This window comes from Podarcis liolepis (assembly GCF_965112155.1).
Source record: "Podarcis liolepis genome assembly, chromosome: 16".
In the NCBI taxonomy this organism is placed as follows: Eukaryota; Metazoa; Chordata; class Lepidosauria; order Squamata; family Lacertidae; genus Podarcis; species Podarcis liolepis.
In genome coordinates, this window is record NC_139567.1 from 14,105,456 (window position 1) to 14,133,148 (window position 27,693).

The 27,693-nt window shown below is 44.2% G+C and overlaps 1 protein-coding gene and 1 long non-coding RNA gene across 4 annotated transcripts in view; one reads left to right on the forward strand and one right to left on the reverse strand.

The window, feature by feature from the left end:
* KIRREL3 (kirre like nephrin family adhesion molecule 3) overlaps nucleotides 1-27,693 on the reverse strand; it is a 741,064-nt gene that overhangs the window by 17,526 nt on the left and 695,845 nt on the right. For all 3 annotated transcript variants that reach the window (XM_083480504.1, XM_083480502.1, XM_083480503.1), the window contains 2 exons: nucleotides 20,943-21,050; nucleotides 6,587-6,696 (listed from right to left, as the gene is read on the reverse strand). In XM_083480504.1, coding sequence (XP_083336630.1) covers nucleotides 6,587-6,696; nucleotides 20,943-21,050 — 218 coding nt within the window. The remainder of the gene's footprint in view (nucleotides 1-6,586; nucleotides 6,697-20,942; nucleotides 21,051-27,693) is intronic.
* Nucleotides 5,350-9,945, forward strand: LOC310695885. Its single transcript, XR_014520334.1, has 3 exons — nucleotides 5,350-5,513; nucleotides 7,954-8,063; nucleotides 9,529-9,945. It is a non-coding gene; the product is annotated as an uncharacterized lncRNA (long non-coding RNA).

Below are 27,693 nucleotides of genomic sequence, written 5' to 3' on the forward strand. Positions count from 1 at the left end.
CTGATTGCTTTTCTGATGGAATTACAATATTAGCAGTTGAAGGGAGGTGCGGTTGCTATATGTAATACCTTTAGATTTTCAGCAAAGTTGTTTGGATGGTGTCTCGCCAAGCCTCCTGTAGGTAATTCAGGCTGGTTTGGAAGCGAGCCCTGTTGCGTGGATTGAGAAACGCGTGAAGGACAAGCAGAAAGGGTAATGGTGTTCTGTAATGCATTGAGTGCCGGGGAGGTGTCATCTAATGGAGCGCTGTGTTGGCTGATGTTCTGTCTGCTCCTATTTAACATTTGCATTATATGATCTCTATGTGAGAGGACTCGGCATGCTAATCATACTCACAGCTGATATTAAATGGCGAGGTGTTGTGAACATCGGAGAGGGCAGAGAGATAATTCAAAGGGACACAGAGAGGTTAGAAATGTGACCAGGAAATACAGGGAGTAATGAGATTTGGCTTGAAGGCAGCCTGCTAAGAATGGAGGCAGAGCATTTGGGTGCGCGATTTCCCTTTCTCTCTCTCTCTCTTTGGGTGGAAAACAAGTGTGAGAAGCAGTAGCAGCCCATGTGGCAGGGCAGAGACACCCTGCAGAGACCACTGTCACTGCAGCTTACCTGGAGAAGGATCATTATACTGGGCTCTGCTTTGGGCAGCTGTGGAATATCTTGGTCCAGAGTGGCTTTGGGAGGGGCCTTCCTAGCCATTTCAAACAAGCCGTGGTGGTTTGCCTGAACAGTTTGTGTCCAGAAAGTGTCTTGCATAGGGGAGTTGCATAGGCAACACCCATGTCTTCAGCTGCTGTAAATTTGCTATGCAAGTTCGTTTTTGAGATATTGCGAGCAAGTCGTGCCAGCCCGGCATAGAAGGTGGTGGCGGGAGCTTGCTTGCAACACCTAGAGATGCTAACTATGACAGGCAGCCGATGGGTGCAGATGACAGACCTCCAAGAAAGAAGGATTGGCGTGTGGTTGTTGAGTCATAGTCGTGATTGGAGTCACCGCCTCCCCACACTGCCATTTCCCCAGAACCCCTGGCTCAGTCTACCCACATCAGTTTGTTCTGCTACCTTTGTGCCATCATTGTACAGCTTGCTCCCTTGCCAGGAATTCATCATAGCTGCTCATTAATGAGGCTGGATTCTTTAACTTGATCTGTCAGCTCATTGACAAATTTTGGAGACTATTATTAGGCTCTTATTGAGGATGCACAGGACGGACGTTTTATTGCTGAAGGCAGCAGCTTGTGCGTGGCGTAGCGAGCAATGAGAAGGAAATGCACAGAGGCTTTTTAATGATCTGGAAGGAAATCTTCATTAGCACTGAGATCCTGCTATCAAGAGGGATAGTATCCCAAAGAGAGAAAAAGAGAGAACTTCGGGGCATCAAATCTTGCATAGAGCAAGGATGGACTCATCATCCTCTTTAAGAACAGAGTTCCAGCCAAACTTTTGCAGTGGAAGAATGTCTATTCTTGGGGAGAGTGCCTACTATTTAGGGACGGATGGATCTGTCAATTTTGGTTCTCAGTCTTTTGATCTTAAATTTAGTACTCCACATTACTGCAGATTTTTGTGACTTAAAAAAAAATCCTTCATGAACATGTTTTGGTGTTTTTTTTTTGCAAGAAAATTCCCCTAATAGAATGGCTTTTTGTCTGCCATTTTGTATGCCCATCAAATAGAAGGGGAAGAAATGGAGGCAGTGAGAGATTTTACTTTCTTGGGCTCCATGATCACTGCAGATGGTGACAGCAGTCACGAAATTAAAAGACGCCTGCTTCTTGGGAGGAAAACAATGACAAACCTACACAGCTTCTTAAAAAGCAGAGACATCACCTTGCCAACAAAGGTCCGTATAGTTAAAGCCATGGTTTTCCCAGTAGTGATGTATGGAAGTGAGAGCTGGACCATAAAGAAGGCTGATCGCCGAAGAATTGATGCTTTTGAATTATGGTGCTGGAGGAGACTCTTGAGAGTCCCATGGACTGCAAGGAGATCAAACCTCTCCATTCTGAAGGAAATCAGCCCTGAGTGCTCACTGGAAGGACAGATCGTGAAGCTGAGGCTCCAATACTTTGGCCACCTCATGAGAAGAGAAGACTCCCTGGAAAAGACCCTGATGTTGGGAAAGATGGAGGGCACAAGGAGAAGGGGATGACAGAGGCTGAGATGGTTGTACAGTGTTCTCGAAGCTACCAGCTTGAGTTGACTAAATTGCGGGAGGCAGTGGAAGACAGAAGTGCCTGGCATGCTCTGGTCCATGGGGTAATGAAGAGTCGGACACGACTAAACGACTAAACAACAACAGCTAAGTCCAGCATCCTGCTCTCACAGTGGCTGACCAAATGCCTACTGGAAACCTGCAAGCTGGACATGAGTGCATCAGCACTCTGCCCACCTGCAGTTCCCAGCCTCTCCCATATCGCCTGGCTCCGCTTGCCTCACTGCCACCAGCCCAACAGGGCCAGCATGTGGGCGCTGGGAAAGGGGGTACTGCTCAGTGCTCATGGGGTTTTCCTCTCCTCCCACTCCACGGCCAAGGGGACAGGAAGGAGGCCAGGAGTGGTGCTGGAGGGTGGAGGTTTCTGGGGGAGCCTATGCTGGGGTATACGCCAGGCTGAGGAGAGAGGCTCCTCCCGGTCCTTTCGGTGGCTTCTCTCGGGGGGGGGGGGCATCCACACTGACTTGGGGTAAGGAAGCGACAGCAGCTCAGCCTTCGAAGCTGCCTCCAGTTTCTTGCCCTCTCCAGCTCCTGGCTCAGAGCTCAGTGAGATGGGGCTGAAAGTTGGACCGTCTCCAACTTTGAATAACAAAAACAACCCCTGCATACCATTGCGTACTACCAGAAAAAAAGCACTGGGGATCAGCAAACCTGTCCATTTTGCTTTCTATCTGTTTCTCATTCTCCCCATCTCATGTTTATTTTGCCACTTCAGTTTGTGATTTCTTTTAATTGATTAATTAATTTCTCAGGCATCTATTGCTAAAATTAATCTCAGGGTGACTTGCAACATAAGTGTGTGTGTGTGTGTGTGTGTGTGTGTGTGTGTGTGTGTAAGTGTGTGTGTAAGTGGTTAAGAGTCCATAGCCCTTCTAAATACCTGAATATCTGAGGGTCAGTCAATGGTCTTTATCAGGAAGGCTGAACATGAATAGGGGGAGGCTTGTCTCTTCTCTCCCCTGACTGGAACACAGGTAGCAGCAGGCGTCTACATACCTAGCAATTGTCTAGTTCAGCCTCCCAAAAAACCATTGCAATTGGAATGATTTTATGGTTTTTTTAAATCTTGTAACTTGTAACTGCATGCTAGAAAACTATTCACTATTATTATTTTATTTGAATGTTGTCATGAAAATTCACCAGCAATTTAATGTGAATTTTGCCTAACATGCACCTTTTTAAAAATGCAATTTTAAAAATACAAAAAAGCAATGTTCCCTAATATAGTTTACTTTTGCACATTATTTTCACTAATATTTTCATCTTTGTACACACATTACCTTAGTGCATTTCTCTGCCCAGTACTTGGCTGAAGAACTGCACTGTGAAATTCATAAAAGTGAGAAACTTGAACGGCGGCTGTGGTTTTGGTTTATGTATCATTTCAGGAATTGCGGATTAGAAAAGTTTGCCTCTAAATGCAAACTGAACCGCAGCCCTCCAGCCGTAATGCAACACTAAAATATCTACTTTGCTTATTTATTTTTTTATCCTGGCCTTTTGCTCCAGGCTGAAACAATCTGGGTGTTTCTATTTACCAACTTCCATTTGGGTGTGGGGCAAACAACAGAGGAAGAAGGAGAAACGAGCATGTTGGTCTCTATCTTACGGGGACCTTTGAACTGAAACAAAACAGCAATTTCAGAAGCAGCACCAGCAGAATAACAAAGCAACGTGACGCCTCTGCCGTTTAGCTTCCTTTCAAACTGATTTCAAGGGCTCCACTCTGTACATGTGTACCATCTAAAATCGATTCTGCCCACCCCACAAAGCATCCCCTCTCAAACCAGGGATTTCATTGATCGTTCACAGAGCACCCTTTCCCAGCCCAAATGAATGAATGTTGACGAAAGGTGGCTGTAAGCCTGCGGTAGTAATGGTTGGAGGTGTGCTTAAAATCAGTCTGCTTGCTTCCTCTCTCCCTCCCGTCCTGTTTTTTTTTTTTTGCATCTGTTCTCTGCTTTTATGGCTGGATGGGTTTATTTTTTTACGGTTCAGTGTTCTTTCCATTTGTTTTGCTTGTATTAGTCATTTATAACGTGACATCGGCAGGCGGAAAGCAAAGCTGCCATTTGGATGCAGAACACAGCAGTCGCAGGGAGCTGGTGAAACAACAGTCTACAGCTCCATGTATTAGCAACAGTAGAGATCAGAGAAATCCTATGGGGCCAATTCTTCAGCCAGCTTTATGAGCATTTCTCCCTAACTCTTGTCAACTCTTGGAAGCTTGCATGTGTAAGTTTCATTTGCAGGCGGTAGCTCAGTGGTAGAGCACCTGCCTTGCAGGACAAAGGCCCCCGGTTCATTCACCGGCATCTCAGGTAGGGCTAGGGATGTCTCCTGTCTCAAACAGTGGAGAGCTTCTGCTAGCCAGAGTTGACGTAAGAAGAGCCTTCTATATCAGCCCAATGGCCAGTCTAGTCCAACATCCTCCTCTCACAGTAGCCAACCAAATGCCTGTCGGAAGCCCAAATGCAGGACACGGGCACAGCAGCTGTCCCGCCTCTTGTGGTTACCAGCAACTGGTACCGCTGGTTGCAAACGGGATCCGTTCCAGAGGTCCGTTCACAACCTGAAAAGAATGCAACCCGCGTCTGCGCGTGGCGATTTGCCGCTTCTGTGCATGCGCATGATGTCATTTTGAGCGTCTGTGCATGTGCGAGTGGCGAAATGCGGAAGTAACCCTTTCTGGTACTTCCGGGTCGCGCGGGATGCTACCTGAAAATGCACAACCTGAAGCTAACGTAACATGAGGTATGACTGTATTCAGAAGCAGGCTGACTCCAAAGGTGGAATACAATAATGAACTAGATGCATCAGTGGTCTGAGCTCAGTATAAGATGGCTAAGAAGAATTCACAGGAATTTACCCAAACATATCCTGGGATATAGCTGTGCCTGGAACCGGGTGCCTCAACATGGGACTCCCAGCGGTCAGGCCCTGGTGCCTTGCATCACCAGCAGTCTGTTTCCATATCAAGCCTGGAATACTGAGCTCTGTGCTTTGAAGGGGCAGTACCAGATCGCTTGAGTACTCTGTCAGCTGACTCCCAGGACCAATCCTGGTCCACCAGGCCCTATAAAAAGAGAGCAGGGCTGCCCTACCCCAGGTATGGTGAAGAAGCCCACCTCAGGAAGCAGATTTTGAAGCACAGAATTGGGGTGGGGTGCGGAGCAGAATTTGCCAACTTCTTAAATTTATTATATAATTTTTAACACCATGGGATTAAAATTTTCAGATTCCTTAGCACCAGGAACCAAACTGTCTTGGGTTATCTCTGAGAGAAAGGAGAGGGTGAGGTCATTGGGACTGCAGGCATCAACTGAATCTCCAAGAGGATTAGACAAACTTGTGGAGGATGAGGTTATCAGTGCATATTTTAGGATAAAATGCATTTAGAAATGCATACATTGAGAGAAAATACATATTTACATTTTGCGGGGGGTGATATTACATATTCATATATTAAAATATGAATTTGGGCCTGGATTAAAAAAATAAAATACAGATCAATGTGCATGGCAATGCAGCAAAACAGATTTATGAAGGGCCAAGCAGAAAATGACACATATAGGTAGTAGGGTGATCTGCCCACCCCTAAAAAATCACAAATCTGCCAGAAAGGCATTAAGTTGGGGCAAACTTTGCTACTGGCTGGCTACTGTCAATGACTGATAGTCCTAATGGCTTTGATTTGACCCCATTGCTGGAGGCAACATGCATCTGAATACCAGTGGCTGGGAATAGTGAGTGGAGAGAGTGCTGTGCGACTCAGGCTCTGCTTGTTGGAGCAGAGGGCTGCACTAGATGAGCCTTTGGTACTGATCCAACAAGGTTGTTGTTAAGTTCATCAACAATACCACTTTTTCAGCTGTGGTGATTTGACAGTAACGAGGCCAGAGATATATCCCATGAAAGACTCGCCATCTATCTATCTTGTACAGGAGGCCTTTTCAGTCTAGCTAAGCTATTAGTGCCTAATTAGTTGTTACTACTGTTACTACTACTACTACTACTACTACTACTACTACTACTACTACTATGTTGCTTAGCTTCCCCTTCTCTGTCCATTTGCAGCCACATCAATTTCCCTATTGAGGGCTTGGATAGGCCTTTCTGTTTATCAGAGACTGAAGGCTGTGGTGCTCTGTAGCAAACCTCTCCTGGCTTCTTGTCTTCATTAGCAAAGTTGCACTCTGGGAGTTTCCAACAGCGGTGTAACTTTAACAGCTCTGAGCGATGTGTGAGATTTCAGAAGAGCATACTTTGCCTTTGGTGGGCTTTTGCGCACTGAACCGCACTGCGCCCGTGCTCATTACTGTCAAAGGTTAGACAGAGCAACAGATTAAGGAAAGAGAGAATAAATCCTCACCATCAGCTGCTTGATCGTCGGGTGCTCCTCTGTTTCTCTGCCTGAGGCAGACTCCTTGTGAACAATCTCAACGCGGATATCGTTCTTGGCAGAAACCACACCTTTCAGATCTAAACAAAAGAGCAAGAGAGTAAAAGTTATCCCCCCACAAAGCTGCTCCATAACATTACACGGATCCTAGCAGAATAGCAGTAGTGTCTACCTCTGCCCGCATAGGTTCACACATTAAACTTTAACAAAAATATCTTCATTCAGCTAAAATGCAACCTTGACCTTTTGATTAGAAATGCAAACCACCTTGCAGAGAAATGCTGCTGTTTAAACTATTAGCCCGATGTAGGGACCCTATAAAGAAAAAAAAAAGCAAGGAAGTACCCAGCCTCTGATTATTTCCAAACATTATCCAGTTCCCTCTATGTTAGTTTATCACAAACAAAAGCCTAACTTCCACCTCATTCACTTGCCAGAGCATGGAGGCTCCCTCAGTTATCCTGGTGCTCTGGCAATGAGATTATTGCTCCTGCTTTGGGGAAAAAACCCCAGTATTGCACTCCTCCAAATTCTCCCTCTAACACATTCCTGCATGGCATGCTTTTCTCTGGAGCTTTGACTTAGTGCAACTTTCATCGTCTAGGAAACCGTTTTCTCACCTGCCATTGTACCCCAGTGTATTGGAGAGAATTCCTGGAGGAATTATAGGGCAGGGTTGGGGAAACTCAGAGTCAGGGGCCAAATGTGGCCCTCCAGGCATCTCTATCTGGTTCTCGGGACTCTCCCTGCACAACACCCCAGCCAGACCCCATGACTCCCAGGCCAGCCCTTGCTTTGCCTGGCGGAAATGTGTCATTGAGCTCTGATAATGCCTCTTGCCTGTGTGGGTGGAGAGCAGAGAGGGATTGCACAGAGGTAAAATTTACATGTGTTGCGCCATACATTTTTTATTTTGGCCTGACCCATTCATGGCATGTGGCTCCCAGAACTGGGAGAGAAAAAGTTCCCCATCTCTGTTCTATGGCACAGATGTGATTTATGTAGGGACTCTAGAAAACAGCTCAGTATTGCTCCCCTTGACTGGCCGTGGCTCTCCAGGGTTTCAGACAGGATTTGAATCTCACACCTTCTGCATGCAAAGCATGACTTGCTTAAGCTATTAAACCTCTTGAACGAAGAATACAACCAAGACCACACAGTCTATGAGACCCATAAAGACAGGTGAATCCCCATTCAACAATGTGTGCATTTTTTTTTTTAAAAAACCCTTTCCCTACAATATAACGAACATTGCAATAATAAGACAACAATCATAAACAAGTTTCAATTCTCATGACTCTAATATGTTTTAATTGTTTTCATTATGAATTTTTTAGCTGTTGTAACCTGTTCTGGGACTTGCTGATGAAGGGCAGGTAATAAATACAACAACAAAGACAACAACACACTAGCACATTCCAGGATTGCATAGGCATCTGATATCTAGGTGAATTATATGGGGATTTGTTAATCATTAAAATATTTCACTTTGCTACAGTTGTTAGTTTATTTCTTTATGCCTGTTTCCCCCCTTAGGTAATACAAACGTGCTGGGGTGTACGGGGTGTTAGGGGAGGGGAAAACTGTGTTCCTTCTGGGGTAGTTTGTCCACCTTTGGTCCCCAACCTGCGCTCAGCTCCTGTTAGTGGCTCCTTGAAGCTGTCAGCATGTGACAGTGGCCACACCCTGGGAAACAGCTTAGACTGGCCGGCTAACCCAGGTGAAGGTAGCTGATGGGTCTTAAATCCTTGGTGAGTAAGAGACTTCCCCCACATGTGAAGACAGGCTCTGGTGGACTGAGAAGATAAGGCCAATAGTGGGTCCACTGGTCAATAAGGTGTTTTCTGCATGCGCTGTAGAGGGAAATGGGACGCAGATGAGGCTCGTCAACCTGGGAAGCTAGGAGAAGGAACACTATGCCTTGTGGGATATCTTTGGGAGAAGAAAAGGCTAAAGAGCGAACCCTACACAAATCTGGAGTGGAGCCCCTCAGATAGCTTCTTGTATGCCTCTTTCTGGCAACTCCTACAGCTAAGTTAGTGACAAACATATTGCTCTGCTTTCCTTTGGACCATATCAGCAAGGCCAAGAGGGGAATCTTGTTTTCTGGGCAGCCCAGAACCTCCATACACGCTACCCAGGCTTGCGTCCCAGGGGGCAACTTTGTTGTTGCTAACACAGCAACCTGAAGGCACACTTGATTGTCTCTCAAGACAGATGGATGCCAACAACAAGGTTGGGGCTGATCAGAACTGTAGTCCAAACATCTGGAGGCTGCTAGGTTGGAGAAAGCTGTAATAGAACCTTTCCAAAATGAGGTGAGTGGCAGGGGGACAAAAGTTTAAAGGCCCTTTGCTTATTTATTTAAGTAATAAATGGATGCTTCTTATGCCCATCTTTGCAGTTCCTGCACATCCTGGTTTGAGCCAGACAGCCAAACTGGAAGCACAGAGTGTCCATATGTGCAACGTGCTCTTTGTTTGCTCAGCTATTGCATCTTAGTGAATCAGAGACATTATCTAATTAGTTATCTGCCCAGCAAAGTAGGTATGCTGGGTATTCTCAAGGAGAGCACTGCACAGTCAGCGGCAGATGCTGAGCTGGAAGGGGATGGCCTGCTTTCATGCAGCAGCTAAGAGAAAAGAAGGGCAGTGGGATTTAGCGACTTGCGTTCCAGCCCCAACATCTCCCGCCAGTTTCCCAGGAGGAGAATGATGCTCTTTGAAGAGACTGTTTTTGAAAAATTAAACCAAAGATACCAAACAGCAGGCCTGAAAGGAAAGAAAATGCTTCTCTCTGTGTGTGCCTAAGATTAAAGGCAGCAGAGGAGGTAAACCTAAACAGCTCCAGGCTTTGAAGAAACACATTGAGAAATGGGTCTGCAATTCATAACTGGCCTTTGTCTTTCTTAGGATCTCCCAAGCTAAACTCCAGAGCAGGAATGGGGAACCTACAGCCCTCCAGAACATTGTTGGACCCAGCTACCACCATCCCTGACTACCGGCCGTACTGGCTGGGGCTGATAGGAATTGGAGTCCAACAACATCTGGAAGGATATAAGAAGGCATCCTTTTCCATTCCTTCCTGCATTTGTCTCATGCAGCACTGTTTTCATTCCCCTGCAGTTCACCTTCTGCCCAAACCCACCTTATTTGTCTTGCTGCCTACTGTGGTGAAATCGCATAGCTTACACACTTGAGAATTGTAGCCATGCAGGAAGAAGCAGCTCTCACTTCAGGCAGAGGTTGTGGGTAGTATTAATGGGAGATGGAACTGGACACTGGTCCAAACAGAGGACCAGATTGCAATCAGGCAGCCCCTCACCACCTGCCTGCCTTCTTCTTTATAGCCAGTCCTGGGGGTAGCACTAGCCTACGTAGTCTCAATTTTGCCCTTGTAGAACTCAGCAGGGAGGAGGATGGGGCAAAAATAGAATGAGTTGGCTCTGCCTCTCATTTGTTCCATCTCTATCTGTCATTGGTTCTTTCTCCATGTACCATGTACCTTTCACCCTACAAGTCTCAGTGGGTACCAGCCACCACTGGAAAGTCTCAACCACGACTTTCAGCAACTTCTTCTGTTCAAGCCTTGTTGAAATGAATGGGAACTGTGGGGCTGGCACAGGAGAAGGTCTCCATGGGCTGTGCTCCATGCTAATTCGTGGGAGGAGAAGCCATTTGTGTTCGTCCTCTCAGGCAGTGATATACCTTGAGCCATTTCTGAATGCCGCCAGTCTGTTTGCTTAAAGGTGCATGCAAACTGGCATCCTATTAAGCTTTTGCAAACTGGCATCCTATTAAGCATGTATGGAATTGGGCTGAATTTAGTCATTTATGTTGGTGTCCTTGATTTCCTGTTTGATTGCAAAAAATAATAATCATCCTTAAAAAATGGGGTCAGGGGGAAAGAGAGACCTGAAAAGTCTTCAGCATTTTTCTCATCACATCCTGCAGATTGCAGCTGGGGGACTTAACAACTTGAGCGACTCGGCAAAAGGGGGCACTTTACAACCTAATCTGGAGACACATTGGAATGGGAGTTGTTTTGAAATCCCTATAAATAATGCATGCTTTCAAGTGACAGGCTATGAATCATCTCTTTGGCTGGTTTTTTGAAAGATGGAATACTTTATAGGAGGCACTAACTCAAGTGTTCATGTGTCTGCTGTTCAGTCTATCATCCAAACAAGAGGATGCTTGTGGCTTCCAAGAGGCAGAGAGATAGCAGAGATGTTGAAAGAGAGGGAAGGGTATGGGGCAGGACCCCGGTGCCAACTTGCACTTTCCATCTCATTATTGCTCCAAGGAGGCCCACACTCAAGACCTCCACAATGCTGCTTCCATTCATAAGCACCGAAACAAGCATGTAGGAAGAATTACTTGCAGTGAAAGAGGATTTAACACAGGTGGCAACAGTTGTGCACAGGGCAGCCTGCACAAAAGAATCTTCAGCAGATGGTCATACAGTATGGCTACCATCCCCAAGCTGGTGCACTCCAGATGTTTTGAACTACAACTCCCACCATTCCTGACCATTGGCCATGCTGTTTAGGGCTGATGGGAGTTGGAGTCCAACAGCATCAAGAGGCTGCCAGGTTGGGGAAGATTGATATGTGCTGTTTAGCATTTATAGTGCCTGAGGTGACAGCACATAATGGCTGCCATGGGCAGCAGAAAAAGAGGTACCCGTGCTCTGTACCAGTGAGTTTCATCACAATAAAAGCACTGCAGCCAGCCATTTTTGTTTTCATCCCAAAGGTGAAGAAAGGCATGCAAATGCTTGTCCAGCAAGGAAATGCAGAGGGGAAAAATATAGGTCCCTTAGTTGTCACAAGGTAAAAAAAAAATATCAAGGTTACTAGTACCTGGAGTGTGTCTGAATTAGCATCCCTTCCTCCAGGGCAAAGGCTCCTTAATTGATAACCTGGTGCCACCAGCCAAATCAATACTTAATTTACTGATTTTCTTATACCTTTTTCTTGATAATGTGTTCTGAGACCACTGTTGGCCTATCCTCCAGGCATCTACTAGTAATGGGTTTATGAACACATCAAGATGGAATTTTCCAAGCTTCATGATGCAGGAAAAGCATTTCTCCCTTCTGGTTTTGTCCCCTTTTTCTTTCTTGTAGTTTATTGCTTCTTCCTGTTCTCTGTCCAAGAGTAGAAATAATGTCCTGAGCGCCAAAAGCCTCAGCATTTAATCACAATGAAAAGCCAATTACGGCCTCATAGAGTCCTCTCTTAGGGACGTTACTCCTTAAATAACTTGTGGCTTGTAATGTCATCCAGGAAACAACAACAGATGTGTATTAAGCCCGTTAAAATATGTCCCCTGAGGAATCTCTCTGCTTACTGTATACATAATTTGCTTGTGATGCCTTTTGCTTCCTCTCATTAAAGCGGGAGTGAGAATCGCCTTCTGTGATACCTGCTCTACCGCCCGTGACCCGTCATTAGCTTAGTCAGGCTTTTCCTGATTCCTAGCCAAGAAATTGGAGGCTGTGAGCAAGCAGATTTCAAGAGTGTTTTTGCTTCAGGATGGAGGAGCCCCCAACCACTGACTGCTGAGTCACCTAGTAGGGGCTCTGGTAAACCTTTATTGAGGTGGTTCCCCATGGTACCTGCTAATGCATTTGCAGGGTCACCTAGTGGGACCCCTGGGAAATCAATGCACAATGCATTTGACCATAAAGAAGCTAGGCTGTGATTTGGAGCAGTTCCAAAAATAAAAAATAAAAATAAATAATTTCTCTGCTTCCCTTGGGAGTCAAATCCACACACTCTCCATAGCAGTTAATTCATTTTTTTCAAAAGTACATTAAGATTTCTAAAAGAATACACAATCCATAAAAGAGAGAGGAGGAGGGAAATCATACTATTCACTACCACAACACATTATCCCAAAAGTAGTTAAACTAGAAATAAATGGTTTTCTACATTATAATTGGCTAGGTACTTCATGCAGAAAGCAGATGATCTAAATTTCCATTAGTGCCAAAATAGCTATTTCAGAAAGTTACAAGCTTTGCCTATGTTAACTGAAACGTATCTGATCCCTCTCAGTTTTCCCAGGTCCTAACAAAATTTGCTAATTTAATTAATGGTGGAGTTTCTCCTCATCTATTGATCGGATTGCTGAGGCTTTCCATGACTTCACTAACTTCCATGACTGCACAGTTTTAAAAGGTGTCAAGTCTGGATTCTAAGGCTTGTTTGTCTGTTCAAGCATACCCCAACCTGGAGCCAACAGCAAAAAGGTATTATGTATGATGGAAATGGAGATCAAGAGCTCATTGGGGATAGCATTTGAGTGCGTTGCTGGGAGGAAAAAAAGTTGTTGTTTTTTTTTAAAAAAACCTTGGAATCTACAGCAGCAATATACATTATATGAGTTGAGTGCTTGCTCTACGTATCCTTCCAATTTTGAATCAGAAATATTGTGTACCTCTTTGAGAAATGCCACCCCAAGGTGTATTTACAAGTACAGCTCTATGGAAAAACTGTTGCACTGGAATTGGCCAATAGACAATAGACTGATGTTTTTGTTTACAAGTATATCCAGATTAGTCTACCCATCATTTTTCCTACGCAACATCTCTGGCTGCTTGAAAGCCAGAATTCTTTCATGCGGAACAAAGACTGCTGCACGGGGCGATTTCCAGCCCCAAACGCATCTTGTGTGCTGTTTGTTGAATGACAAATGCTTGTGTAGGTCTTCTCTGGAGAAGGGACAACATCTGCTGGCCAGGCAGGTGTCCCCCAGAAAGCTGCTTCTACAAACTGGACGGACTCTTTCCCTCCCTACTCTCGCCCAGAGAAGGGAACAGATAATGTTTGAGGAGGTTGCCAGGAAGAAGACGTTATGAGTGACAGATGGCCATATGGTGGCAAATGTGCCATGCTGAGCATTGGTATTCTATGTGTTTTCCTCATCTGAGCAGCATATTTTGCAAGCAGTGAGGGATGTAAGACAAAACACTTCTCTGAGGATATCCTCTGTGGGTTATGGAAGCATGGTTGCACACTCCTATTTTAGAGAAAAAGCCATTAAACTGCAGAGGGGTGGTGGGTGTCTCACACAACTCAAAAAGTTGTCTCAAAAAACTGCAGAGTTCAAAAGTCTGCTGAGGCCAAGCCTAGAACCTACAGGAGGTTTGAATGGGTGATGTGAGGTATCAGGCAATGACATCAGCTGTGTTTTCCCCTGTGCTAGCCATAAGACGTTTGCCAACAAAGGTCCGTATAGTTAAAGCTATGGTTTTCCCAGTAGTGATGTATGGAAGTGAGAGCTGGACCATAAAGAAGGCTGACTGCCGAAGAATTGATGCTTTTGAATTATGGTGCTGGAGGAGACTCTTGAGAGTCCCATGGACTGCAAGAAGATCAAACCTCTCCATTCTTAGGGAAATCAGCCCTGAGTGCTCACTGGAAGGACAGATCGTGAAGCTGAGGCTCCAGTACTTTGGCCACCTCATGAGAAGAGAAGACTCCCTGGAAAAGACCCTGATGTTGGGAAAGATGGAGGGCACAAGGAGAAGGGGACGACAGAGGATGAGATGGTTGGACAGTGTTCTCGAAGCTACCAGCATGAGTTTGACCAAACTGCAGGAGGCAGTGGAAGACAGAAGTGCCTGGCATGCTCTGGTCCATGGGGTCACGAAGAGTCAGACACGACTAAACGGCTAAACAACAACAGCCATAAGAGAGATTGGCTGGGAATGATGATCACTTGCCTAGGAAGAATCTATCCACCAATGAGGTTGCTTCCTCTGAGCCTGGCCTATGGATCTTTGATGACAAGTCTCTGATAGCAATGAAGATGACACAACTCTCCTGAGAATGGGGTCCGCTTTGCATCAACTCTGCTTTGACACATCCCACTGCTATTACACTAATGAGTTGGCACTCCAGTCTCAAGTCTTAGTGGTACTTGCTGGGCTTGTGGCACAAATCCTACTGTGGAGTCAGCTGGCCCATCAATGGATGCAGTTTTCTTCAGCAAAGTGCACACCTTCAATTTTCAGCTACTTTTAAATCGTAAACACATTTACTGGAAATGTGTGGGCTCAGTAAAACTCAGACCTTTTAAATGTAAGCGTGTTCATGTTTGTTTGTGAAATTCTTTCCCAAGGGAAAACCACCTGATTGGTTGAATTGACTCATTTTGGGAAAGCAGCAAAAACATGGGTTTTGTGTGTGTTTTTGCTACGCTTTGGGGGCTCAGTACTCATTTTTAGGAATTATCTCTTGCTTTTAGGGTGCTCTTGTTTTTATTGGTGGCTTTTACACATCTTTTAGTCTACCTTTTATCCCCCTGCCCCAACATATTCTTAGTTGCTACAGAGAGCTGATGCTAGCAATATAGAAGAAGAAGAAGAAGAAGAGTTTGGATTTGATATCCCGCTTTATCACTACCCGAAGGAGTCTCAAAGCGGCTAACATTCTCCTTTCCCTTCCTCCCCCACAACAAGCACTCTGTGAGGTGAGTGGGGCTGAGAGACTTCAGAGAAGTGTGACTGGCCCAAGGTCACCCAGCAGCTGCATGTGGAGGAGCGGAGACGCGAACCCGGTTCCCCAGATTACGAGTCTATCACTCTTAACCACTACACCACACTGGCTCTTATAGGAACTGATCTGTTCCTCAACTCTGCAACAAATGTGTGGTCCAGAAAAGAGTTGTCCTCTGCATTTTGCACTTCTCCTAATTTTTTTATTCTCAACTGCCTGGCGCTTTCACAAGGAACACTGCCACATAACTGCAAACCTGGACCAAAACTAACAAAATGAATTTCAATAGGGACAAATGTAAGGTTCCGCACTTAGGCAGGAACAACCAGCAGCACAAGTATAAGATGGAGGACACCTGTGAAAAGGATCTAGGGGTCTGAGTAGATCGCAAGCTTAAACTGAAAATCGTGTTATGCAACAGCAGCAAAACAAAGCAAAGCAAAACAAGCAAACAAAAAGCTAATGCTATTCTAGGCTGTATCAACAGAAGTATAAGTGTCCAGATCAAAGGAAATAATAGTACCACTCTATTCTGCCTTGGTCAGACCACACCAGGGATACTGTGTCCCATTCTGGGCACCACAATTTAAGAAGGGTATTGACAAGTTGGAACGTGTGCAGAGGGTGACCAAGATTATCAAGAGTCTGGAAACCAAGCCATTTGAGGAACAGTTGAGGAAGTTGGGTATGTTTAGCCTGGAAAAGAGACTGAGGGGAGATGTGATAGCCATCTTCAAATATCTAAAGATGGAAGATGGAGCAAGCTTGTTTTCTCCTGCTCCAGAGGGTAGAGCCCAAGCCAATGGATTCAAGTTACAAGAAATGAGATTCTGACTAAACAGGAAGGACTTTGACAGTAAGAGCTGTTCAACAGTGGAACAGACTCCCTTGGGAGGCGATGGGTTCTCCTTCATTTGGGTTTATAAGCAGAGGTTGGATGGGATGCTTTAGTTGAGATTCCTGCATTGCAGGGGGTTTTACTAAATGATTCTATCATAATGTTCATTCCACAATTGCAAGAAATTGGGATTTTAGGCCACCCCTGCACTATAAATTTAAAGCAGTATTGTATCACTTTAAGCAGTCCCCCAAAGTATCCTATAATTTGTTAAAGTGCTGGGAGTTGTTAGGAGACTCCACAGAGCTCCTTGGGAAGAAGGTTTGATAGTTAAACCAGTCTGAGAATTGAAGCCCTGTGGGGAATAGGGGTAACCTAACAACTCTCAGAACCCTTACAGTTCCAAGGACTTATTAGGGGCAAGCCATTACTGCTCAAAGTGGAATGATATTACTGTAACTGTCTAGTGCAGATGGGGCACTAGCATGGCAACACTTATGCTCTGAAATTCCCTGACTACAGTGGTACCTCTAGTTACGAACTTAATTCGTTCCAGAGGTCCGTTCTTAACCTGAAACCGTTCTTAACTAGAGGCGTGCTTTCACTATGGGGCCTCTTGCTGCTGCTGCGCCGCTGGCACACGATTTCCATTCTCATCATGAGGCAAAGTTCTCAACTCGAGGTAACTCTTCTAGGTTAGCGGAGTTTGTAACCTGAAGCATTTGTAACTTGAGGCACCACTGTATTGATATTAGGCAGGCACCTTTATGGCACAGTTTTCACCACCTACTTATTTTATTTTGTTTTGTTTAAGCATGCTTACTCAGATATGTCAGTATATTACATACATTTGCTTTTAGAAACTGTTGATTATCCTGTATTTTGGCAATTTCATTATTATTTTTTTACTGTTTTATCACTTGTTTTGAGTGCATTTTTAATGAACATTTTACACCACTTAGAGATTTCTTTTGATTAAGTGGTATAGATGCCTTGTTAAGTACAGTAAAATATATATTAGGATAAAATACATTTAGAATTGTGCATTTTATATCTTAAAAGTATGTATTTAAACAAGAATTTTCATGCAAATTGATGTAGAAATTGTTTGGGATGGACTTATGAATGAACACTTGCAAAAGTGATACAGCCTACAAATACACTGATCCCATGATACACAGACACATTTAATGGAGCAGATTCTCCTTTAACAAGGGCTCCTTTGCTGCATGGGAGACCCATGGAACTTGGCACTGCAGTTGTTAATATGTCTAGAGAGAATGAGAAAATACCTGTCAGCAAGGACTAAATCCAACCTGTATTGAATTCCAATGGAAACAGAAATGGGAGTAGAAATTGCCAATTTTTGTTTATTCATGCCATGTCTGTAGCAGAAATCTACTCAGCAAATATAATCAGTATTCACTGTTGTTCTGTTCAGTCTACAAATGATATGTAATTGGCTACACCTCTCTCAAATTCATGTGTTTAATTATTTAAGTAAATTACATAATTTTGCCACAGCAGCTAGCAGGAGGAATAGCATAATTTTTGGCAGAAGACAAACTGCAGCAGAATGGAGACAGCACTGCATGGGATTAACAAGAGGGCAGAACAGAAAGCAATGCTTTCTTACATCCATGTCAGTTAGCTCAGTTTGTTTTGAGTTCAGCATGCAGATCTGCTGAAGGAGATCAGCATGCAAATCAACACCAACACCACCTCATGCACACTGTTCATGGATGTTTGTAGCTTGTGAATCAAGACAGAGTAGACCCAAAGGTTTCATTTAGAGCCTTGGGAATGCCACTAGCTTGGCTCCAGCCTCCAAACATCCGGTGCTTTGAAACTCTGGCTTTGCTTCCTAATCCAAGCCTTGGCACCACTGCTGCACGCCTGATCTGTCATCATCACAAATATACCAATGTTAGATGTTGTGTGCCCTGCAAATAATCCAGAGCCATCTGGTTACATCAAATAAGGAGTAGGTAATGAGCCACATGTTCTCCCTCTGTCCCAGGATCACAGGAATGATACAGTGTGCTCACATCTATCTTAAAAGAAAAGAAAAGAAAGATGAGGGGAATGTGCAGACGAGACTGATTATGTCTGACCGTTGACACCGCAACGACGGGTTGGCCCGTTTTCTATTGAGCAAGCTTGAATGGTGCCATCATCGCTGAATGATTCCACTGAAATTGAATTGGCCTCTTCTCAGGTCTTAGCCGCGCGCCTGCCCATCAAAAAATACTTACCAAAATGCAAGATTAATGACTGCCAGATATTTAATTTGCTAATACCTGAAAGAGCCGCTTAATGGGGTTTGGGAGAGTCATAAAAGGGGGGGGGAGTGGGGGGAAGCAGACACAATTATTGCTGTTAAGAACAAACTAGTATGCAGGCCCAGCCATTCATTAAGCAAGTCCAGGGAGAGCTTCTGGCTCTTTGATTTCTTTGCAAACAATCCAGAAAGAACCAACTGGTTTTTTTATATATATTGGCACCGCAACACAGGGATTTTGCATAGCGTTTGGCTTATTTGTCTTTCACTATCCCTACAGTTAGAGGCATGGTTGAGGACTGCTTGTTCTCTCTTGCTGTCTCAGAAGCTCAGAACAATCACTCTTCCTTCCCCCGATGGTTTGATCCCTGTTCGCTCAGCCAACAATCATTCTTTAACTTCTATGCTTTTTTTCCTAATGAGCTGCTCCTGTTTACCTCCACAATCCTTTTCTTGCATTTGTGATGTTTATTTTAACATCTGCTTCGTCGACTCTGCAGCAAAGCCAACAGCATTACGGGCTCAGCAAGGGATTCGAGTATAGATTTCATTTTAAATGTATAGCCTTCCTGATCCCTGCAGGCTCAGAACGGGGAGCAATGTTCATAAAACCAAGACGTCTTTTAGTATAAGATAAAAGCAACACGTTAATACGAAGCTAATGCGTATTTCTGCTGTATTCTCCATACATTTGGTCAAATGCAAAAGAAGAAGTCTGATGTCACCTCCAGATGGGGTTGGTGCTGCAACTAGGGAGGAGCGGGCTGCCCAACCCAGGGCAGATATTGGGGTCCCATGAGAAAAGCAGTAAATGGCACTGTCTTCAGGTCTGAGAGCCACATTTTAAGAAGGAGATTGACTTGGCTGATGAGGAGGTCTGGAGAAGCCAAGTCTGTGGAAGAATGGTTGAAAGAGCTGGGTATGTTTGGTTTGGAGAAGAGAAATTTAAGAGGAGGCATGGTCAATGTCTTCAAACATCTGAAGAGTAACAGCAATGCTTGGTGGCTGGTGCAAATATTAATCTTATCTATCTATCTGGCTGTCAAAGAGAAGGCGCAAACTGATCATTTCTCCAGATGGCAAGATTAGCACCAATTGGGTGGAAATTCTAGGAAAGCAGATGACAGCTAAGATAAGAATAAATCTCCAAATGGCAAGAGCTGCTCGATGGTGGAGATGGAAGTATGGATGTCAGAGAATTCAGACAGAAACAGGAGCAGAAACTGCCAATGTCTGCTTATTTGTCCCATGTCCAGAACAGAACTCAATCTAGCAATTATAATCAGTGTTCACTATTGTTGTTCTTAGTCTGCAAATGATATGGAATAGTCTCTCTCTCTCTCCCCCACTCCCCTTTTTGCATTGTGGTTCCTTTGCATTGAAATGAATGGAGTGGGATAATGCAATGAAAATATAATTACATAATTTCACTACAGTGGACAGTGAGATGAATAATGCAACTTTTGGTGGAAGACAAACTGCAGCACAATGGAAACAGTGCTGCATGTGGCAAATACAGTACATGGCAGAATGGAAAGTTCCTTCGCAAGTGTATTCTGCAACATGCCATTGATACAATAATAGTGTGTGAGTGGTGGATTTATACTGGACCATGCACACATCATTCTGCTTTACTAGTTGTTCTGTGATTTCCCAATGTTGCTGTTTTATTTTCATCTGGAAGGGCACTCTTGTGCTATAGCACAACAAAAGTGGCACAAATAAACCAACAACCTAAAACATTTGCAGTATGAAAAGTTTCAGGATTTCAGCAGGGAGATACAGGACATGAACTGACTGCAAACAAAGAGTACATTTGCCTCAAAACTGCTGCAGGTGCAAATGGTGCTGAAAATGGGATCATGCATAACTGTCCCAGTACCATCATGAGCACAAATAATCATGAATGTACAATGAAAAGGACACCTGGAGAGGCCCTGAAATGCAGTGCTGCAACAGCATGCTGAAGTTTACATGGGATAACTCTACAATGTACTTCCTTCACATTACTTCCCATATTTATGGCATGGTTTAATGGTGGGTTGAAGAAGTCACAAGGACAACTTAAGCATGTGTACAAAGCAAGTTGGATTTAGTCAGCCAATAATATGGTGCATCCACATCATGTTCACCCTGGAGGCATGTGCAGCAAGAGCTCAGAGCTATTCTACACATTGCACTTAAGAGCACAGCATGTGTAAAATAGCTGGCACCTGATGGTCTGCCTTAGCACTGAGTCAGACCACTGGCCTATCTATCAGCAGCAAATCTTCAGGGTTTTAGGCACGGTATTTCCAAGCACAACCTGGAGATGTCAGGAACTGAACCTGGGCCTCTCTGCATGCAACACATGTGCTCTACCATTGGGTTACATTCCCTTCTCTTAATTACAGATAGAGCCATCAACCTAATCTAATGAAAGTTCCCTTCACTATAGACTTGACAAATGATTTTACCTAGCCGAAGTTGACTCCTCCCAAGCTGTCTCCATCCCAGCGTCATGACTGGAGGGATAAAATGTTTATCATAACCAGGGAATCAAGGCCAGACGGGTCTTTGAGGACGTCACAAGAAGAGGCAGCTTTGGATAAACTTGCATTACCTCTCCATGTGGTTTTCCTAGGCAGAGAAGAAGGGCTTCCAGACTTCCAGCATGATATGGTCAGAGAGTCAATTGAATAAAAAGAAAGTGACTTACTTCTCTGCGAGCGAGCACAGCAGAAGGCCACAATGGTGGCCATCAACACCAAAAACGCCACACCAGCTCCAACTGCCACGCCTATGATGACTGCCATTGGCACTGACTCTGGAAAAAACAAGAGAGCACATGAAGTGGAGATGGGCTCCGGATATCACCAACTTTTGTCCTTCCTCATTGCCCCCCATTCACTACCAGGGCCCTGGTTGTCTATTATCAGATCCTCCTACAGTCAAACATTAAGGCCACATCTGCACTATACATTTAAAGCAGCACAATACCACTTGAAACAGTCACGACTGCCTCCAAAGAATTACGGAAATTGTAGTTTCTTAGGGTGCTGAGAGATATTAGGAAACCCACTATTTCACCGCACAGTTATAGTTCCCAAAGTTTATTGGGAAGAGGGATTGAGAAACCACTCTATGAACCGCAGCTCTGTGAGGAGGTTTCCTAACAGCTCTCAGCACCCTTAAGGAACAACAGTTCCCAAGATTATTAGGTGATGAAAGTGGTAGGAAATTGCTTCAAATGTATGGTGCAGATTGGGCCTCAGATTAGTGCCGAACCAACAAAATGCAAGGGTAGCTTGGTGAATGACACATGGTATACTCAAATGAGTTGGTTGGGGACTTGTTTGTTCAGAGGGAAGACAAATGGAGATGTGTGGCTCATGTCACTGACCCCTGGATCTCTCACATTTGGCAAAACAAATGCAAACATTGCTGGTAGAGGCCAGGGAAGGGTGAATGTGGGTGATTTAGTCAGTTTAGTGCAGGTGAATTATTTGAAACATTAAGACTTTTGCAGAGGAGACAGGCTCGATGGGAAATATTATTAATAATAATAAAAAATCCAGGCAGCACACATTCTGGGCATGTGTAAATTTGCTGCACAGGTATGTAATTTTGATACTAAGCAAAGGATGTGGCACACTGGAAACCCCAGCTTTTGTTTCAAAATCATAAGGAAAGAAAGTTTATGGTTCTTACAAAAATCTGTGGCGATATAGTGAGCATGAGCCCAGGAGGTGGCGAGGGTCAAGCACACAGGACTAAATTCTGAGAACATCTTGACCTCCATCCATTCATCTTCTGGATGGACCATGTGTTGGCTTCCTATGGGCTTGGTGTTTGGTGACTAAAACAACATCATTTATACTCATTTAGCATGTCTGGTCACAAATCTGACCTACCAAACTGAAATACATTATGGTGGAAATGTGTAGTTTTCCTTTATGAATGGCTGGAGGCATCAGATGCTCCATACAGATTCAGTCGCCATGTAGAGAGTTTATAAGCAGATACCATCAGCACTGGCTGAGAGATGCAAGAACAGCATCCAGTAGGAGCAGCAGTTTTTCCAGTTCTTGCCCAAATCCTGTGGAACGCCTTTCCCAAGGAGAAGGCTCATTTGACTCGGGCATTTGCCTCCTCTCAGAGACAAGTAGGAACATTTTTTTTTCCTGGTATCAGGCCTTTGAAAACTAGATCCCTGCTTATCGATTGACATTGTGGATTGATCCTGCTGTTGACTGTTAATTAGGTTTCATTGGTTTTGTTGCTCTTAATAGATTGTGCTTAGTTTTTTTAAAAAAAATACTGTATGTTGTGTAATCCCCTTTGTAAGTTAGATAATTGAAAAGCAGTGTAAACAGATAGGAAACAAATTGTCATCGGAATCTATCTTGAAGGAGAGGTGGGTTTGCTTTTTTTAGCACTTTCTCTGGAAGCTGGAGTAGTGCGGCAGAATTATCTAGCACTGAAGCTTTTCCCACTCCAATCAGCAATCAGTCAGTGCACAGTTTCGATGTTATGGCTTGGTTGTTCATTAGCATGTAAGTCAAAACACAATCACCATCCCAAATCAAACTGTTCATTGTGTGGTCCAGTGCGCTTATGGTGACTAGAGCATTGGATGAAAACTGACGAGACCTGGGTTCAAATCCCCATTCAGTCCCAAAGCTCACTGGCTGGCCTTGGCCAAGTAGCTAACGAAAGCTTTGGCTTGGGATCCAAATATTTGAAGGTCTGTTTCCTTCCATATGGTCAAGGGTGGTGGATGTGCTTTTTATTTCCAGCAAGCAGTTCTCCAGCATTGTGCAGGCTCCCTGACTGCCCATGCCTCCTGATCTCAAACACTTCATGGGTAGAGCTACTGCATGATGAGTTTTGATTGGGGCATGGGCACCTGGGGAGGCTGCAGTGTGCAGCTCACTGGTGAGATGATTTGTAGAATGGAAGGAAGGACACTCCCAAACAACAGTTGGCTACCTAAAAAGCAAGGCAAGTACATAAGAAATCCTGCACCCCATTCATAAGAATTTCACTGAAATTTTATCATGCCTTAGGCAAAATTTTGAATGCAATTTCTTATCTCATTAATTGATGCATAATAACTGGGACGGGGGGAAATGCAGGAAGTATTTTTTTGACACAGCACGTATCCCACCACTTTTAGAAGCACAATTGGTTGGATGCAAGGCAGGGCCTTTTCCACTGTGGCACCCAGGTTGTAGAATTCCCTTCCTGGATATGTCTGGTTGCTTGGCACTTAGTTTTAAGCGTCAGGTGGAGTGGATAAGACCTTAGTGTGGCTTGAAGTTCTGTCTCCCATTTTTATGCTGAATTGTTTCACATGGCTTGTGGTTTTAATGTATGACAGATTTTAGCCATTTTATTACAATTTGGCAGAACTGGACACTAAATCCACCCCGATGCATACAACAGAACTTGGTTCAGGCTAGAACAGCAGGAGGGATGTGAATTAACATGAAGGGATGCTGCGTTAAAGATGTAGCAGATGAAGGGAATCAGGTAGAATGCTACCTTTATATAGTGTATACTATATACACTGTGCGAGGTGCTGCAAAGAATGCAGAAGCGACCTGAACTTCATGCTAACCTACTTTACCGCCAATGTGTTGTTGGCTTAAGTTTCTTCAATCCACCACTTCTCAGTTTGCAAAGCCAACCTGCTTTTTATGGTTTAGGGAAAACATTTTATCAATGAGGTTTATTTATTTTAATCACCATTGCAAGGATGAAGGAGTTTAAGCCCCAGCTATTCTCTTATTGAAATGACATTTTCCACTACAGCACAGTTTTGCTTGACTTTTACAGCAAACGGTGCTCTTTATTCCAATTAGTTTCTGCCTTGAACACTCTGGTGTTGTACCACACAGCCACAGAATGTGCTAACTGCCAAAAGAGGATATTCATTGGTTTTGGCAGATCCCACTTAAATTAGAGGGGAAGAAATGGAATATTTAAGAAAGGGAGTCTGTGAAATTGCTGTTCTGTTCTGTGAGCATGTGGTTCTTGTTTCCTTTCTCAGTACCTGTTTTCTGTTGTGTACTTAGCTGTTGTTGTTTTTTCACAAGACTGTCTGGTTCTGATTGACCTGGCAATTTTCTCCACTGGGGTTTTGTGTTTACAGTAAACGGTACCCCTGGCAGAAGCAATCTAGGCTTTATTTAACCCAGGTCAAAGACCCAGTTTGGCACACCCACACATACACTTTTGCGTACAGGCTGGGAGCCTCAGTGGTGCCTCTCTAAAGGCTTTCCAGCTATCTTTTATAAGCCAGGGTGGGCAAGGATCAAGGAGACAGGTGGTTGGTTTCACTCGTCCAAGCAGTCTGTCCACATCTTCAGGGGTAACAGATTGGAATTGATCCCACGCAACCTGACTAAACAGGGCTCTAGCACTCTCTCGCCCCGGCCCTGCTCCCACAGTGAAGTCTACCTCTTCCTGAATCTGAGCGACTTTATCTTTGCAAAAAAACTTTGCAAAATCATTGCAGGAGATCATGTGGCCTCTACTGGGCCCTGATGGAGCAGGTGGTTCCACTAAATTGCAAACCACCTGAAAGAGTCTCATGCCACTGTTTTCCGCAGATGCAATAGAGGCGGTGAAGAAGGTCTTCTTCACCATCACTGTTGCCATTTGGTAGGCTCGACACTGAGCTCTAACCCATGTCCAGTCAGATTCAGAATGAGTTATCCGCCACCGGTGCTCTAGCCGTCTCAGCGATTGTTTCATTGCCCTCAGATCCTTGAAGCCCACTTTCCATCTTGGGCCTGGGAGCGGGGCCATACTCCACCACAGATTACAAGGCTCCAAGGAGGCCTCGGGACATTGCTGCTGCTGCTCTGCCTGTGAGTATTGGGCCTAGGAACCAGGCAGAGGGCCTTCTCAGTAGTGGTACCCGCCCTGTGGAACGCCCTCCCACCAGATGTCAAAGAGAACAACAACTACCAGACTAGACGACATCTGAAGGCAGCCCTGTTTAGGGAAGCTTTTAATGTTTGAGGCATTACTGTATTTTAATATTGTGTTGGAAGCCGCCCAGAGTGGCTGGGGAAACCCAGCCAGATGGGCGGGGTATAAATAAATAAATATTATTATTATTATTATTATTATTATTATTATTATTATTATTAACCCTGCTAGTGGCACCCCCTACCCCCCATAGCTACAGCACTGCCTCTGGTGGCAAACAGTAGCTAGGAGGGGCACATTTTAAGTGGAAAACTGCTGTAGGTATGGAGTAAAGGTTTAAACCCCTTTCTCCACATGCTGTAGTACTGATCCCAATCAGTACCCTGTAATTGTTGCTTTTACCTCAGGGGAAAAGTTGCCTGAACTAAACACGTTTTTTTAAATAATAAAGAGGATGATGCCCTGAAATTGAATGACCGTGTGATGAATCAGCAGGTAGAGGGAAAATTGTTTCTGCAGTCAGCTCAAATGTGTAGAATTGCTTTCTGTTTGGAAGACTCACAATCCATTATTATGTGGATTGCATATACTGAAAAGGCTGCTGTTGTATATACCAGGGAGGAAGAGAAAAACAACCTCATAGATGCTATGTACCAGATCTGGGGGACTTCTGGGCCGACAGGTGTTGCTAGATTCCAATGGCCATAATTCCTGACCTTTGGCCGCACCTGCCAGGATTTAGTTGAAGTCCAGTAACGTCCAGAAGGCTACGGGTTCACCAACCCTGACATATACCTATCACAAAAAGGGTAAGAATTCTGTCTGCTAACTGTTGTGAGGGGTAGGTCTCAAAACTGTTCACATAGAGGTAGGGGGGCAAATATTGTTAAGGAGGATACAGTGGCAAGACCACCAACATTTGCAAGTGGCATGTAAGCTGGATGTCTTTGTTGACATAAAGGATGCAAAAGTATAGCACAAGATGATGGCTGTTTCGTAAAACTCTATCTTTCATTTGAGTTGATAATGGAAAGGGACTGGCAGCTACAGGCAAAGGATAGATCCTCTTAGATCTTGGGCAAGGATGGGTGCATCTGTCAGTTTTGGTTTCTCTCAATTTCTTATTTTTCCAATCTTAAATTCAGTTCTCTACATCAGTTTGCATTTTCTTTTAGAACATCTCCGCATGAAAATTCACCAGCATTTTAAGGAGAATCTATGCCAATCTATACATATTACATGCTGTTTTGCCTAATATACACATATATTTTTTTTGCAAAAAAGCTCCCTAATATAACACATCTTTGCATGCTCTTTTCATGTCTATATGCATTTATATGGGCACTTTAGTATATGCAATTTTTGTATGTATTTCTTGGCTGGAAAACTGCATTGGCAAACCCAGAGACGTGAGAATTTCTGTAGAGGTCTGTGTTTTGTTTGGTGAATTGTTTCAGAAATTGCAAATTAGGGAGGTTTGCCTTCAAATGAATCTACATTCTCTCCCATTCCTAACTTTAGGTTACTTTCTCCTGTTACAGATAGGTAGCCGTGTTGGTCTGCCATAGTCAAAATAAAAAAAATCCTTCCAGTAGCACCTTGAAGACCAACTAAGAACTAACTTAGTTGGTCTTAAAGGTGCTACTGGAAGGATTTTTTTTATTTCTCCTGTTGTTTTGGTTAACAAGAGGCCCAAGAGTATATAAGGGCTTGTCCTCTCTTGCCCAGCTCCCCATTCCCAGTTACTGGATTTGTAGTTCAAATCCATGCATGGGTTTATCATTACTGCTCATGGGGATAGACAGAATTATCCCAGCTGGAGTCCAAGGGAGACTGGGGGGGGGGGGGACACTCCCCAACCATTCCTTCACCCTCAGTGCAAACTGAGCCAATTTATTGTGGAATCATTAAGACAGAGTGAATATATGAAGTCCTACAATATCATTGCACACTGTCTTTTTCTCTGGGGGCTTCTTTCCAATCGGATTTTATTATTATTATTATTATTATTGGAAAAACCCCTACTGCTAGTGTCTCTGGGTGTGCTCTTGCTATTTATCCCCTATTGGCAAGGAAGGTATTGCAATGAAAGATTTCATTATCTGGGTCCAAGCTGTATGCTATATGGAGCTTGAAGTTCTGCAATGCCAGAGGCCTCATTTTTGAATTTGACAACACTAAATTGAGTTTGAAACCTGCTTTCCCTTGCAATCGAAGCCGACTCCCCTCCTTCCCAATGTAAGAATGTGTGATTAGTTATTGCAGCGGCATGACAGCAGCCATTCCTATTAAAATGCCCCATGCTGTGTTAAGGCTCAACAGGGAGCAGAAGCACAAATAGTACAGCATTTGGCCCTCGCTTGTCCCTGCCTGCCCACACTGCAGCTGGGGGTGCTTGTGAGATGGCGCCTGTACAATCTACATCACACAATTCATGTTTCTGGCAGCAGGCATGGAACTTACCTGCTGTGTCAATTTCCTGTCCCCCGTGCTAAAGCTCTGAACTGACAGTGGTGTGCAGATTTGCT